The sequence below is a fragment of the Leucoraja erinacea genome, chromosome 6, assembly GCF_028641065.1.
Source record: "Leucoraja erinacea ecotype New England chromosome 6, Leri_hhj_1, whole genome shotgun sequence".
NCBI lineage: Eukaryota > Metazoa > Chordata > Chondrichthyes > Rajiformes > Rajidae > Leucoraja > Leucoraja erinaceus.
Window position 1 is genome coordinate 24299185 of NC_073382.1, and position 15382 is coordinate 24314566.

Sequence of the window (15382 nt, forward strand, 5' to 3'; positions counted from 1 at the left end):
AACATAATATATAAATGTTGTTATTTTTATTTGTATTAATTATTGCTTTATGGATGTCTAAATTAGCTGTTAAATGTTTCCCCAAAACAGTATCAGGACTGTGAGATAGACACAAAGTGCAGAAGTAACTCAGTGGATCAGCAGCATCTCTGGGAAAAAAAGGATAGGTAATGCTTCGGGACGGGACCCTTCTTCAGACTGAAAGTGGAGGGGAGGGGAGGGGAGGGGAGGTAAGAAATGGCCAGAACAAAACGGGACCGGCAATGGATGATCTCCCGGACTGTGAGGTCTGATTAAGTCATGTCCATTCATTAATGCAGGCAGCTCACTAACTTGGTGCTGCCTATATTAAGAGCTGAGTAAAGCCAGCAATGTGTTCAATAGCTGGAGGCTTTTTCAAGGGACGAGCATTGCTGACTGGACCAGACCAGTTTGAGATATTTCACAGTGCTTTAAGCACAGCTCCAACCATTGAGGGGGAGAGGCTCTGAGGTTTACCTGTTATTGGCAGCCCTTCTCCACGAATCTGACCCGGGAAATCTAAAAGGTGACAAGACACGGGAGGCAACAAGCTTCACCCTACTAACCGAAAGCAATGAAGAAAAGTATTGTATTGAAACCCTCTAGGCAAAATTTAAGAAAGTGACGCAAAAGAAATAAAAGTTCACAGTATAACAGGATCTTTTAAAAAACAAAACAATTTGCCATATACCAGGAAATCCAATTGGAAATTCACAGGAAACTTATTAACTCAGAATGCGGGGCTCACTTCCAAAGAGAGAGGTTGAGACATGAAAAAAAACAAGACCGTTGAAGGAGAGAAAAAGGGAATGAAGAGTTTAAACAATAGTGAGTTCAAACTAGTGGGTTCAAGCAAATAGGCAGTTCAAATTATTTCAGCACTATACAGTATAATCTTTGCACCAGAGGTCATTCCTTCTTTAAGGGAAGTGCAGCCTTTTGGTAATGGAGATTTTCAAGACTAATTATTTGTTACTAGTAATTGTCATTATGAGTTATTGATTATGCTGGTAAAAGAGTGGGATTTGGATGAACTACCTAACAACCGTTCAATGAGCAGCTTTCAATTACCTTGATTGCCAATGTAAGGGCTTCATCACAAAGACACAATCCTTGTATTTATCACCAACTTCTCTGTTCTGTGCTGGCATAGCAGATGCATTCTTCAAAATCTATTTGAAACCAACTGATTAAACTATTCCCTTCACCCTTTCAGATAAAGCATTCTGGACCATAAAAACATGGTTGTTCAAACAAAATAGCCTCCTCTTACCATTGATGCACATATATCACAAAGATAACCCACAGACACTGCATATCAAGCCTCTATGATTATAGAGGATGTTAGCATTTGATAGTTAAACAACGTGTTAAATCTAAACACATCCAGTAATATTAGTCATACAACCCAAGACAGATCAGTGTACTTCTTTGAAGAAGAAAACTTCAATTTCCCCAAATCTCAGAAAATATTTCCTTTCTAAATAAATAACAAATTTCCGTTCTTAAGTCCATTTCAGGAAGTGCATTCTAACGGTAACAACTGGCTGACCAAAATCATCTCTCCTCCCTCTAGCAGCGACCCAAACGTGCAATTTGCTCCCAGGCTAATCTGAGTGACAACGCAAATGCTCCAAAAGTCAGAGACAGGACAAACAAAAAACAATCAGCGAGTCAGCGTGTGGGTTCATTGTGAATGAAGTTAAATGCCAATGAACATTGTCAACACAGCTGCCATCTCTCATTGAGTCTCAACCTCACCAGAAGTAGATTTTTACAGTCCTTCCTCCAGCTTCAGCAAAGAGGAATGCCAATGAACACAATAACTATCAATGCAGCTACCATCTCCTGCTGAACCCCAGCCTCTCTAGCAGTAGAGTTAACAAACCTTACTTCCACATTGCCAAAGTTAACTATTTTGTTATCTTTAGTTTAGTTTAGAGATACAGCATGGAAACGGACCCTTCAGCAGACCAAATCCACGCTGACCATCGACCAGCCGCTGACACCAATCCTGTGTTGTCCCACTTTCTCATCCACTCCCTACACACTCATGGGCAACTTTTACAGTCCAATAAACATACAAATTGCACGTTTTTTGGGATGTGGGAGGAAACTGGAGGAAACCCATGCGGTCACAGGGAGAACATGCAAACTCTTTCAGTATTTAATGCGTAGGGCATGTAGAACTAATGAACACACCAACGTACCTGAAATAACATTGTCCTATTTTTCTCTGTGTCAGAGGGTTGAACGGGACTCGGGGCACTGGCGTGACGGCGCCTGGATGGTGCTTTAGCAGCGAGGTCGGGCACCTTCCTGGGCCGGATACTGGCGACGCTGTTGCACCGAGAGCGGAACTCGGCCTGCTCGTCCTCGAATGGCATGTCTGCCAGGCCCGGCTCAGTCAGCACCGAGCACGGGCTCGACAGCTCGCCCAGGCTGCCGCCGCCCGACGGCAGATTTGTGAAACCCAGGTTGGTGTTGACCGTCTCCTCCTCATCGGCGACGTCGCAAAGGAGCTCGCCCTCCCCTCCACCGTCTCCCTCTTCCTGCCCAGCGGAAGGGTCGTCGATGGGGGGGTCCTCGTTCAGCAGCTTCAGCTGCTCCCTCTCCCGCTGGTGCAGGGCAAACTTCTCGATGCAGTCGTCGATGAGGGTGGAAGGGGCCTTCTTGTGCGTCACCAACACTTTACCGCAGTACAGCACCTCGTACTTCTGCGAGTTGTAAAAGGCATCGTCGCCGACTTGCCGTGACTTTGTGTCCCCTTTTAGGGAGGCCTTGGACACCTGCCGGATGCTGCTGATGACATCAGGAACCTGGAGAAACAGAAATAAAAAAAGCCGTTAGAAATCCCCAATGTTAAATGGAGTCCAAATGTAAATTAGCCAAACTGCCTTGCAGAATACCAAGTCACGTCCTGAGTACTTGCCACTTTCCTTCTCCATCCCATTCCCAGTCTGACTTCGGCTTCATGTGCTATTGATGCCAAGGTCAATAATTACACTTCATCTTTCCATCAGGCATATTACAAACTTCCAAATTCAAACTCAAATTCAACAGACACTTGATTGCATGTCCTTGCAACCTATATTTAGCTTATTTCTTTGTTCCACTACCACACTCTCTCATTTCTCGTTTCCTCCATCTCCTGATCCTCCCCCTCTCCCCTTTTCCCTGCACCTTAAAAATTCTGTTCAGCTGTTTCAAGTCTGATCTGAAACATTGTTTTCCTCTCCGTGGATGCTGCCGGACCCGCTGAGTGTTTACAGAACTTTTTATTGATATTTCCCTCTTTTGCAAGCATTTAGAATCAGGCGCAAAATAGAACATTCTGGAAACTGGACAAGGTGAATTAAGTTAAATTAAAGCATTCAGAAAGCAAACTGGTCCACCTCTGCAGCACTTTAGTAATACGCAATAGTTCCCAGCATGGAAACACTCACCCTCAAGGCCATGTGCACCAGAGACTTACAGCCTTTGCTCCCATCTACACTGTGACTCTGCACTGAGGGAGGACCGCACTGTGAAAACGGCTTTATTGCTGAATTAAAAGACACTTCAGATTCAATTAATGGCCAATGAATTGCTTTGGGACATACTGTCACCATGCAAGGACTCTGAAAATATATATCCCTTTGTCCCTCTTGTGAACTCACAGCTCTGGGACAACAGGGACCTGGGGGTGGGGGTTTGTGGGGAGGGGAAGAAGGGCCTATATTACACTAACCTCCGCACATCATCTGAAAAATGAAACAAATTACTTAACAATAACCACATCATTAACACATGCTAAACACGTTTGCTCTAATTGACAAAATAGTTGATACCTTTTTAATCCAATATGAGAGTGGAGCCATTGAGAACACCCAGAGAGGAGAAGTTATATGAAGCACTATGCACGGGTAATCTTGCGTTCAAATACTTCTCTGTGAACAGGATTGATTCAGTTCTGCGGGCTCGCTGGCTGGGAATGCAGGGAAGGGTATTTTGGCAGTTGCAAATTTGAAAAGGGAAAGAAAGCAACATTCCAGATGTTATCTGCTTAATTATGATGTCATTCAGCTTCCACTTCCAAGCGATTACAATGAATAACATAAATCTGCACAGCCTCAGGAATGAAGCCTGGTCCCTGCGCTGTTTGCCGTTCAACAAAGTCAATCCACATTTCTGTCTGCCTGTATTTATAGAGAGATTGCCACTCACTGTGTAAAGGCTACATTCACATCGGTGACTAAATGTTGCAGCCAGTGTCTCAAAAGAAAGCATTTTCACCAGCCACGTTTCACAGCCTCCGCGAAATACTAGGCACTTCATCATCCATTAACTTACTTCCAAAGTGTGGACACTACCTATAAACCAAAGTGCCTTGGTCGTCTTCTGCACAGCAACGTCCCACAATATGGCTTAGTGGTGTTGATTCACGGCTAATTTTCGGTCAGGATAGTTAAGAGTTCGCCGTTTGTTACATCCACATGAGAGGACACAGGGAGCCTCAGAGAATTATAAAACCATGGGACACTGGGGGTCTAATAAGCCCACAAGTGGAGTGAAACATTTTAACTCCTCTTCCCATTCCGATACTGACCTATCTGTCCTGGGCCTCCTCCACTGTCAGATTGAAGCCACATGCAAATTGGAGGAACAGCACCTAATATATATCATTTGGGCAGCTTACAACCCAGCGGTATGAACAATGATTTCTCTAATTTCTAGTAAGCCACAATTCAGGAGTTATTGGATGATGATCAAGCAACCCCTCCATTTCCTCCCTCCACTCACCCCACCCCTACCCTAGTTGTCCTACTAGTTCCACTGTTTGCATCCTTGTATCTCTTTATCATCACCACTACCCCAGCCAACAATGGGCCATTATGGGCTCCATCTTTGCTCGGCCATTTGTTCTGGCTTGCCATCAAGTACACCACAGAGACAGCATAGAAGGCCTTGAGATGGCTCTGGATCAGGAGAGGAGGTCCATGGGGAGGAGCGAATGCCACCTGAACACAAGTCGTGGTCTGATCAGCCACGGCTGGGTCGCCTGGGTGAGGGTGTGTGATGGTGAAAGACCCAAAACACCCAATGACCCCAGGTTACATCACTGATGATGTGTTCAGGAGCATCTATCGATGTATTTGTATCAATCAACCCCCCCCCCCCCCCCACTTCCCAACCCGAAACCTCACCCATCCCTTTTCTCCAGATGCTGCCTGACCCACTGAATTACCCCAGCACTGTATAAACCAGCAGTTCTTTGTTTATACATTCTAAGTTTATAACCAAACTTGGCAGAGCATGGACTAGTGAGCCTTGACAGGCTATGCATTGTTCTGGCTGAGAGAGTAAAATACATTAATGTGCTCGTGATCATTGGCATCATGGGTTAAGAGCTGATTGAGAAGTCACAAGCGTAGTGTGTTGTTCCTTCATGCACTGAGCAACAGAGAAAATATATTGCTTAGGTTTTATTTATTGGTTGTTTCACATCCCCACACACTTCAGCTAACCCTTTCATCCAAAAAGTTCCCAGCCTGACTTAGTCTGCTGTAGGTATTTATAAGCTTTTGACCAATACATTTTTGGATCTTAAACATTTCACGTGCAAGTGTTCTTATCTCTGCACACTGCATGCAGCTCATTTACAGGTAAGAAGAGAGTAAATTTGCACATTTAAGCCAAATGAGTTAGCATATGTAAATATACTAAAAAATCTACCAAAATAAAAAAAATACTTAAATATATTATAGAATAAATATATTAAATGATTGACTGAAATGTGCCTGAATTATTGGCTGCAATATACAAATTCATTAGATGACAGCGTGCCATGCATTCCTGGACAGAAAGGTTTGATTTTCAGGCTTCAGCCTTATGGTCCCTGTCAAAACACAGGGCCAGAGATGCAACCAGCACACTAATGTTCCTCTCAGGATATTGACTGGTTAAGGTAGCATCTTTCTGATGCAAAAAATATTAAATCTATTGGAGGTGCTCAACAAATTGCACAGAATCTACATGGAAAGGAATGGTCAACATTTGGCCGAAACACAGCATCATGACTGATATAGGGTTTTGATCCGAAAGGTCAAACCATTTCTCTCTATCTATGGATGCTGTTTGAACCACTGACTACCTCCAACAGGTTGTTTATTGCCTCCAGATTCCAGCAACTGCAGTCTCTTGAGTTGGCATTTTTTTGGTGATAGCATTGATTCAGTTAGCATTGGTGATAGCATTGATTGGTGATGGCATTGATTTCCGCATTATCCAATGCACTACTGATGGAGTTCTGCACCATGTAGGTGCCTCGTTTTGCTTCCTTTCTGACATGGACGTAAAATTCCATGGCATTATATGGAAAAGGGGGAAGGAAAATCATTCTAGTTTGTCAGCCTACATTTAACTTTTGACAAATACCATTAAAGGAAGGGGATTTGGTTGTTATTATGTTGTTCTTTTCTGGAACATGCTCTGAAAATAAGAAACTAAGGGATAAGATTTGATTATTTAGCCCCATGAGATTTTTTTGTTATCCATTAAAATCACAGCAGATCTCTGCCCTAAGCTATCCGCAATTGTCCCATGCCTTTTACAAAAATGCAAAATCTCCTCAGAAAATTAATTTCCCGTTACTATATAGCTACTGTATATGGCATGGACACATGTGCTTCCACCCAACTTGTTTAGCCTCTGCTTTAATCATTCTACCACTGCACAATCACCAGAGGGCAAATATATGACTGATCAGCGGGTGGCACCATCAGCGATGGCAGCTTCGCCTACAATATAAAAATTAAAGTGAAGAAGTACAATGTAGCAAAGATGAGCGGGAAATGAGCGGGTAATGTTTAAGGAACAACAGAAGATAACCAAAAAGACAATACGGGGAGAAAAGATGAGGTACAAAGGTAAGCTAGCCAAGAATATAAAGCAGGATAGTAAAAGCTTATTTAGGTATGTGAAGAGGAAAAAATAAATTAAGACCAACGTTGGACCCTTGAAGACCGAAAAAGGTGAATTTATTATGGGGAACAAGAAAATGGCAGATGAGTTGAACAGGTACTTTGGATCCGTCTTCACTAAGGAGGACACAAACAATATTCCTGATATAGTAATGGCCAGAGGATCTGGGGTGACAGACGAACTGAAGGAAATCCACATTAGGCAGGAAATGATGTTGGATAGATTGATGGGACTGAAGGCTGATAAATCCCCAGGGCCTGATGGTCTCCATCCCAGGGTACTTAAGGAAGTGGCACTAGAAATTGTGGATGCATTGGTGATAATTTTCCAATGTTCTATAGAGTCAGGATCAGTTCCTGTGGATTGGAGGGTAGCTAATGTTATCACACTTTTTGAGAAAACAGGGAATTATAGACCAGTTAGCCTGACATCGGTGGTGGGGCAGTTGCTGGAGTCATAGAAACATAGAAATTAGGTGCAGGAGTAGGCCATTCGGCCCTTCGAGCCTGCACCGCCATTCAATATGATCATGGCTGATCATCCAACTCAGTATCCCGTACCTGCCTTCTCTCCATACCCCCTGATCCCCTTAGCCACAAGGGCCACATCTAACTCCCTCTTAAATATAGCCAATGAACTGGCCTCAACTACCCTCTGTGGCAGAGAGTTCCAGAGATTCACCACTCTCTGTGTGAAAAAAGTTCTTCTCATCTCGGTTTTAAAGGATTTCCCCCTTATCCTTAAGCTGTGACCCCTTGTCCCGACTTCCCCAACATCGGGAGTCAATTATAAAAGATGAGATAGCCGAGCATTTAGATAGCAGTAACAGGATCGGTCCGAGTCAGCATGGATTTACGAAGGGAAATCATGCTTGACTAATCTTCTGGAATTTTTTGAAGATGTAACTAGGAAAATGGACAAGGGAGTGCCAGTGGATGTAGTGATTTGCAGGTGTACTCTTTGCAGGTAGTGGATGGTCTTACCTTCCACTACCTGCAACCTCCGGCAACCACCTTCAACTAGCATCGCAACCGGTTTCGACTATTAAAACGGCAACCTATTTTAGTCGCGGCCGGTTTCTAATTTTTTGAAATAATCGCTGGAACATAGAATAAGCGAAAACCACTTTCGACCATTAGGGAAACTGACAAAGACCTCCGGGAACCGCACGGAAACCTTGGGTGGGACGCAAAGTTTCCAGAGGTTTCCGTTCGGGTTTCCTAAGTGGGACAGGGTGCACCAACCTGCCAATATCATCATCACCCAACATATATCCCAAAACATCCCTTCTGAGAGCTTTTCAGCAGGAGCACCTTCACCAGAAGGAGTGCAACAATTCAAGAGGGTGATTCATCACCACTTTCCCAACGGCAATTAAAGATACACAACAAATCATGGCTTTCCCAGTTCAACCATGCTCTAAAATATAAATACAATTAAAAAAATGACAGAAATTTACAATCAGACAAAAATGCTAATTTCACTCAGCAGTTTAGGCAGAAAATGGGAGAGAATCAACAACAGGAAACATTAATTGCTAATTATTTTGATGCTAATTCATTTCAAAAGGAAAGCAGTCACATTGGAGCATTCAATTATCACATCGGCTTTTGCTCCAGGCTATTATCTACAGCCAAGCTTAACAGTTCTGTTAGTCAGCCAGTGCACTTATTCCAATGGTACAGACATATCCAGAAGCTCCAGCGTCTGCAAATAAAATACATTCTATCGCACTACAATTGTATTTCCATTTATCCAAAGTAATGCTATTATAGATAGCACTATCTGACTCCTCTGAAAGCCCAAAGCTCGACTGAAACCACATTATCTCAGCTCAATTTAAGCCACACTGCCTCAGATGGCAGTGTCTATTCTTCCTGTGTTACCAGGATACCTTGCTATAATAGCTTCCTCAGTCTCAATTTCCACCAACTATATTTCAGTCTAGACAGGCCAGGGTTTAACTGAATCCTCTGGGTTTTTGTTTTAATTTGAAAAGTAAAACAGATCTCTCTTTAAAACAGGCATCCATTCAGGTGAATGTTAGAAGGTGATGGTCCGATTATCCGGGTACAGAAAGAATACAACATAACGGATTCAAGGGAGGCTAAACTAATATACTGGCAGATGGTCACCATCATCCATTCAAGCAGTAAATCCACATTGCACCCACTCACTTGACAAATAAAACACCTGCTCATATTTGCTTCAATGCTACTACCATTTACTTGTTAATATTCAAAAATAAATTTTATTCAGAATAAAAAATATGTACCAAACTAAAGCTGTGCATAAACTCATCAGACATTCATAGCATTTTATACATTAATTAGTATCATTAATATTCATGGGAGGTGGTCTTGGAGGGGAGGTTGCTCCTCAAACTGCAGAGCATCTTGGACAATACAGTTCACCCCCTCCATGTCACACTGGTCAACCTGAGAAGTACCTGCAGCAACAGACTGGTTCCACCAAGATGCAGGACAGAACACCACAGTAGATCCTTTTTCCCTGTAGCTATCAAATTGTACAACTTCTCCCCCTTCTGTCATGGGATAGACTGAACCACCCCCACTCCTCCCCTCCCCTCCCCTCCCCAAACTTTGCACATCCCCAATCCATTCCACTTGTCACTTTAATTTCATGCATCTCGCGTTTTATGTGTTGGCAGATCAATTTCCCTCCTGGGATGAATAACATTCTATCATTAGACATTAGACAATAGACAATAGGTGCAGGAGTAGGCCATTCGGCCCTTCGAACCAACACCGCCATTCAATGTGATCATGGCTGATCATGCCCAATCAGTACCCCGTTCCTGCCTTCTCCCCATATCCCCTGACTCCGCTATTTTTAAGAGCCCTGTCTAGCTCTCTCTTGAAAGTATCCAGGGAACCGGCATCCACTGCCCTCTGAGGCAGAGAATTCCACAGATTCACAACTCTCTGTGAGAAAAAGTGTTTCCTCGTCTCCGTTCTAAATGGCGTACTCCTTATTCTTAAACTGTGGCTCCTGGTTCTGGACTCCCCCAACATCAGGGAACATGTTTCCTGTCTTTAGCGTGTCCAAACCCTTAACAATCTTATATGTTTCATTAAGATTCCCTCTCATCCTTTTAAACTCCAGAGTGTACAAGCTCAGCAGCTCCATTCTCTCAGCATATGACAGTCCCTCCATCCCGAGAATTAACCTTGTAAACCTACGGTGAACTCCCTCAATAGCAAGAAAGTCCTTCCTCAAATTAGGGAACCAAAACTGCACACAATACTCCAGGTGTGGTCTCACTAGGGCCTTGTACAACTGCAGAAGGACCTCTTTGCTCCTATACTCCTCTTGTTATAAAGCCCAACATGCCATTCACTTTCTTCACTGCCTGCTGTACCTGCATGCTTACTTTCATTGACTGATGATCAAGGACCCCCAGATCCCGTTGTACTCCCCTTTTCCCAACTTGACGCCATTTAGATAGTAATCTGCCTTCCTGTTTTTGATACCAAAGTGGATAACCTCACATTTATCCACATGAAACTTCATCTGCAATGCATCTCCCCACTCCCCTAACCTGTCCCAAGTCACCCTGCATTCTCATAGCATCCTCAGCTGGGTTCTCACTACCACCCAGCTTTGTGTCATCTGCAAATTTGCTAATCTTACTTTGAATCCCTTCATCCAAATCATTGATGTAAATTGTAAATAGCTGCGGTCCCAGCACCGAGCTTTGCGGTACCCCACTAGTCACTGCCTGCCATTCTGAAAGGGACCCGTTAATCCCTACTCTTTGTTTCCTGTCTGCCAACCACTTCTCTATCCATGTCAGCACTCTACCCCCAATACCATGTGCACTAATTTTGCCCACTAATCTCCTATGTGGGACCTTGTCAAATGCTTTCTGAAAGTCCAGGTACACTACACCCACTGGCTCTCCCTTGTCCATTTTCCTAGTTACATCCTCAAAAAATTCCAAAAGATTAGTCAAGCATGATTTCCACTTCATACATCTATGCTAACTCGGACCGATCCTGTTACTGCTATCGAAATGTGCGGCTATTTCATCTTTTATAATTGACTCCAGCACCTTCCCCACCACCGATGTCGGGCTAACTGGTCTATAATTCCCGGTTTTCTCTCTCCTGCCTCTCTAAAAAAAGTGGGATAACATTAGCTACCCTCCAACCCACAGGAACTGATCCTGAGTCTATAGAACATTGGAAATTAATCACCAATGTATCCACAATTTCTAGAGCCACTTCCTTAAGTACCCTGGGATGCAGACCATCAGGCCCTGGGGATTTATCAGCCTTCAGTCCCATCAGTCTACCCAACACATTTCCTGCCTAATGTGGATTTTCTTCAGTTCCTCCGTCACCCCAGATCCTCTGGCCACTACTATATCAGGAAGATTGTTTGTGTCCTCCTTAGTGAAGACAGATCCAAAGTACCTGTTCAAAGTACCTAGCGTATCATATCATACTTCGTAGTGTTCACGACTTTCTTTAAGCCAAACAACCTTGCCACTCATGTGACCCCCCTGTGGTGATTTCCCTTCCCTTGTTTGAGTAGTGTACCCTGCCCCTCAATGTCCAGCAGCAGAAGGACCCTACACTGTGGTCCTCCCCCCCACAGTGCCTTGGCGTTGGCTGCACCAAACATCAGCTAGTCCCTCAGCACGTGCTCCTGCAGGTTGGAATGAGCCAGTAGGCAACATTCCCTGACAGACATTTTGTTTGATCAACACGTTTCAGGCAAACCAAAGAGCGCCTTTCACCAAGTTGATGATCTTCCTCTCCGAATGTGTCCCAGGGTACCGCCCGTAAATCAGAGTGCCCTCTATTATGGAGCTGTCCCGGATGAACCATGACAGGGACCCTTGTATCATTCTCAAGACAATGTTCACAAATCCACACTCTGCGATGAAGTAGGCAACCGTCGACTCGCTGCAGCAACCATCCCGAGGGAAACATGCATCGGTAGTGAGATTCCAATGGTGCAGGAAGGATCTGATTTGGAGAGCCCCTATCATTGCCAGCCAAGCGAGGTCTTGGTGCTTGATAGTCAGTTCTGGCGATGAGGCATTTCGCCAGACAAACTGAGCAGTTCAGTCAGGGAACCGTGTCACATGATCCATCAAGACCTTGTCTTGCAGTGCTTGCAGGATGTTCTGTGCTGAAGCCTGTCCAATGGACTTGCGAACAAAGATGTTGATCTGGAGGAACTTTTCCCACAAAGGACAGACAGGGTGAAAATGACCAGCTGATGGCACATCGTGCAACATCGGTGCCAGACCCATCGTTTGCAACACCAAGGTAGAACGTGAGCACGTAATGCCAACTGGTGCCGTTGGTGCTCCACGCACAGTTCAATTCAGCCACACACGAAGGTGGCCAACAGAATGAGAATGAGTATGCTTTTTCCCCCTTTGGCTGTGGAGTTGAACACCACGACCCATCGGATCTGTTCCATCTTTGTTCCCAGATGAACTGGAAGATGGCCCGGTTGATCACCGAGGGAGAGGAGGGGGGAAGGGAGGGGGGGGGGGGGGGTGGTGGTGGGGCGGGGACATACATGCATCAAGTAGAGTAGCCCAGTGAGAGAATAGAATAGAATAGAATAGTTTCTTTATTGTCATTGTAACATGAACCATGTACAACGAAATTTAAAATGTCAGCCAGTCAGTGCAGCATTCAAACATTTCTAAAAGCTAACGATACATACAAGGTAAAATATTAAAGATAAACAACTAAATAAATATCATGGACAAAGCACGCATACACACCCAACCCTCCATCCTTCTGTCGATTCCACAGTTACCACAGTCCCTTAGTCTGTATCGCCCCTGCGTTCCTTGGCGGCTACATTTAGTGCTTTTATAGCAGTGGGGTAAAAACTGTTTTTTAGTCTATTTGTCCTTGTCCTTGTAGATCTGTACCGTCTGCCTGACGGCAACAGTTCAAACAGGGAGTGTCCGGGGTGGGAAATGTCCTTTATGATATTCTGGGATTTTTTGGTGCAGCAGGAACTGTGTAAGTCCTCCAAGATAAGGAGAGGGCAGCCGACAATCCTCTGGGCGTTGTCAATGGCCCTCTGGAGCGCTTTCCTCTGAGCCGCTGTGCAGCTGGTGTACCACACGCATACACAGTATGTTAGTATGCTCTCAATGGAGCACCGATAAAAGGACAGCAGCAGTCTCTGAGTGATGTTATTCTTCCTGAGCACCCTCAGGAAGTGCAGTCTCTGCTGGACCTTTTTCAGCAGCGCAGTGGTGTTCACGCTCCACGTCAGGTCCTCCTCAATATGGATTCCCAGGAAGCGGAAATCCGCCACCCTCTCTACACAGTCCCCTCTGATAGTCAATGGTACCATGTCCGTTTTGTTCTTCCTGAAGTCTATTATTACTTCCTTTGTCTTTAAGTTGTTGCGGAACAGGTTATTTTCTTCACACCACACTGTCAGCTGCTCCACCTCATCCCGGTAGGCGTACTCGTCCCCCCCGGAGATGAGTCCCACCACTGTAGAGCACCTCACAAATGATGACCAAATTATTCTGGGTTCGCGAGAGGGAGCACTGCTTCCATAAACCCAATTTCTGATCAACATTGTCAATCAGCGGCCTCTGCAGTCTGTCTGTCTTTTTTTTTTTTTTTGTCCCGTTGAGGGTATAGTTTGTAGTGGGTTTTTAAATGTGTATGTGTGGGGGGCAGGGGGTGGGTGGGGGAAACCTTTACATCTCTTCCCTGCACGGGGACCCGACCTTTTCCCTGTCGGGTCTCCGTTGTCGTTGGGGCCTAGCACCGTGGAGTGGCCTCCAACTGGAACGACCTAGGGGCTCAAGTCATGGAGCCTGCGAAGCTGCGGACCTACCATCGTGGAGCTGGCCAGCTTTAGAGCGTGGAGAGTTCGGAGCGTGGAGAGCTGCGGTGGCGCGCGGCTGCGACCCGACTCCGGTGGATGGTGACACCGGGAGCTCGCGGGTCCCCGGTGGGAGACTGCTTTGCGGGGCACCGGTAACGGCGACTTCTCCCGCTTGAATTGCGGGGTTGAAAGTGACCTTGAGCGAGGCCTTACATCACCCGGCGCGGCTTTAAATGGCCGCGGACTTTGCTAGCGCCCGCCGGGGGCTCCAACTTCAAGACCCAGGGCAGGGCCTTACATCGCCCGGCGCGGCTTTAAATGGCCGCAAACTTGCTAGCGCCAGCCGGGGGCTTTGACTTTGACATCGGGAGAAGAATGGAGAGCATGGGAGAGACAAGACAGTGAGGAGGAGATTCACTGTGATGGATGTTTGTGTAAATTGTGTTGGTGTGTGTCTTGGTTCTTTTCTTGTATGACTGCAGAAACCAAATTTCGTTTGAACCTCATGTGAGGTTCAAATTACAAATAAATGGTTTTATATTGTGACCTGAGGCTCCTGCATTTATGTCCCTGACCACCTAGGGGCAGTGTTGCTTCGCTAACTGATCACAAACCGGCCTGGAACCAATATGAGTAGGAAGAACTGCAGATGCTGGAAGATATGCACTAAATGCTGGAGTAACACAGCGGGTCGGGCAGCATCTCTGGGGAGAATTAATAGGTGAGGTTTCGGGTTGGTCAGTCTGAAGAAGAGTTCCGACCCGAAACTTCGCCTATTCCTTTTTTCCAGAGATGCTGCCTGGCCCGCTGAGTTATTCCAGCATTTTGTGTCTATCTTCTAGAACCAATATGTCTGAAAAAGGACCCTGACCTGAAATGTCACGGTTGACTACAGACTTTTCACATCCAATCCTGGGTCCATTGTCAAAGTCCCAAATATATTCTTTCTTTGTGTTGCTGACAATTGCTGTATCATACTAAATCAGCAAACTTGATAACATGGAAAGGTAATTACTGATTTTCCCTGTCAGTTTTCATAACATCCTCAGCACTTTTATCATTAAACTATTAAAAGTCATTTATACATTCCACCACTGGCACCCAATGGGTGGCAGGGTGATGCAGCGGTAGAGTTGCTGCCTTGTAGCATTTGCAGCTCCGACGACCCGGGTTCGATCCCGACCACGTGCATTCTGTACGCAGTTTGTACGTTCCCCCCGTGACCGCATAGATTTTCTCGGAGATCTTCGGTTTCCTCCCACACTCCAAAGACGGACAGGTTTGTAGTTTAATTGGCTAGGTGTATGTGTAAATTGTCCCTAGTGTGCGTAGGATAGTGTTTGTGTGCAGGGATCACTGATCGGTGCGGACTTGGTGGGCCTCTTAAACCCGTTGTACCAATAAAACTAGAAAAACTAATAGCAGCAGTTTGTACCATAAACAGGTTGAACTGCAGCATAAACAAGTTGACCAGCAGCAACTTGCTAAGACTCCTTTGACAGAACCTTGCAAACTAATGACCTCTATCAGATAGAGAACAAGGACATCA

The 15382-nt window shown here is 45.1% G+C and overlaps 1 protein-coding gene across 3 annotated transcripts in view; it reads right to left on the minus strand.

Annotated features, from left to right (window-relative positions):
- tbc1d4 (TBC1 domain family, member 4) overlaps positions 1–15382 on the minus strand; it is a 216850-nt gene that overhangs the window by 86120 nt on the left and 115348 nt on the right. For 2 of the 3 annotated variants that reach the window (XM_055636726.1, XM_055636727.1), the window contains exon 2: positions 2232–2840. In XM_055636726.1, coding sequence (XP_055492701.1) covers positions 2232–2840 — 609 coding nt within the window. Of the gene's footprint in view, positions 1–2231; positions 2841–3851; positions 3982–15382 lie in introns of those variants that run through there. The other variant, XM_055636728.1, reaches the window with a different exon arrangement.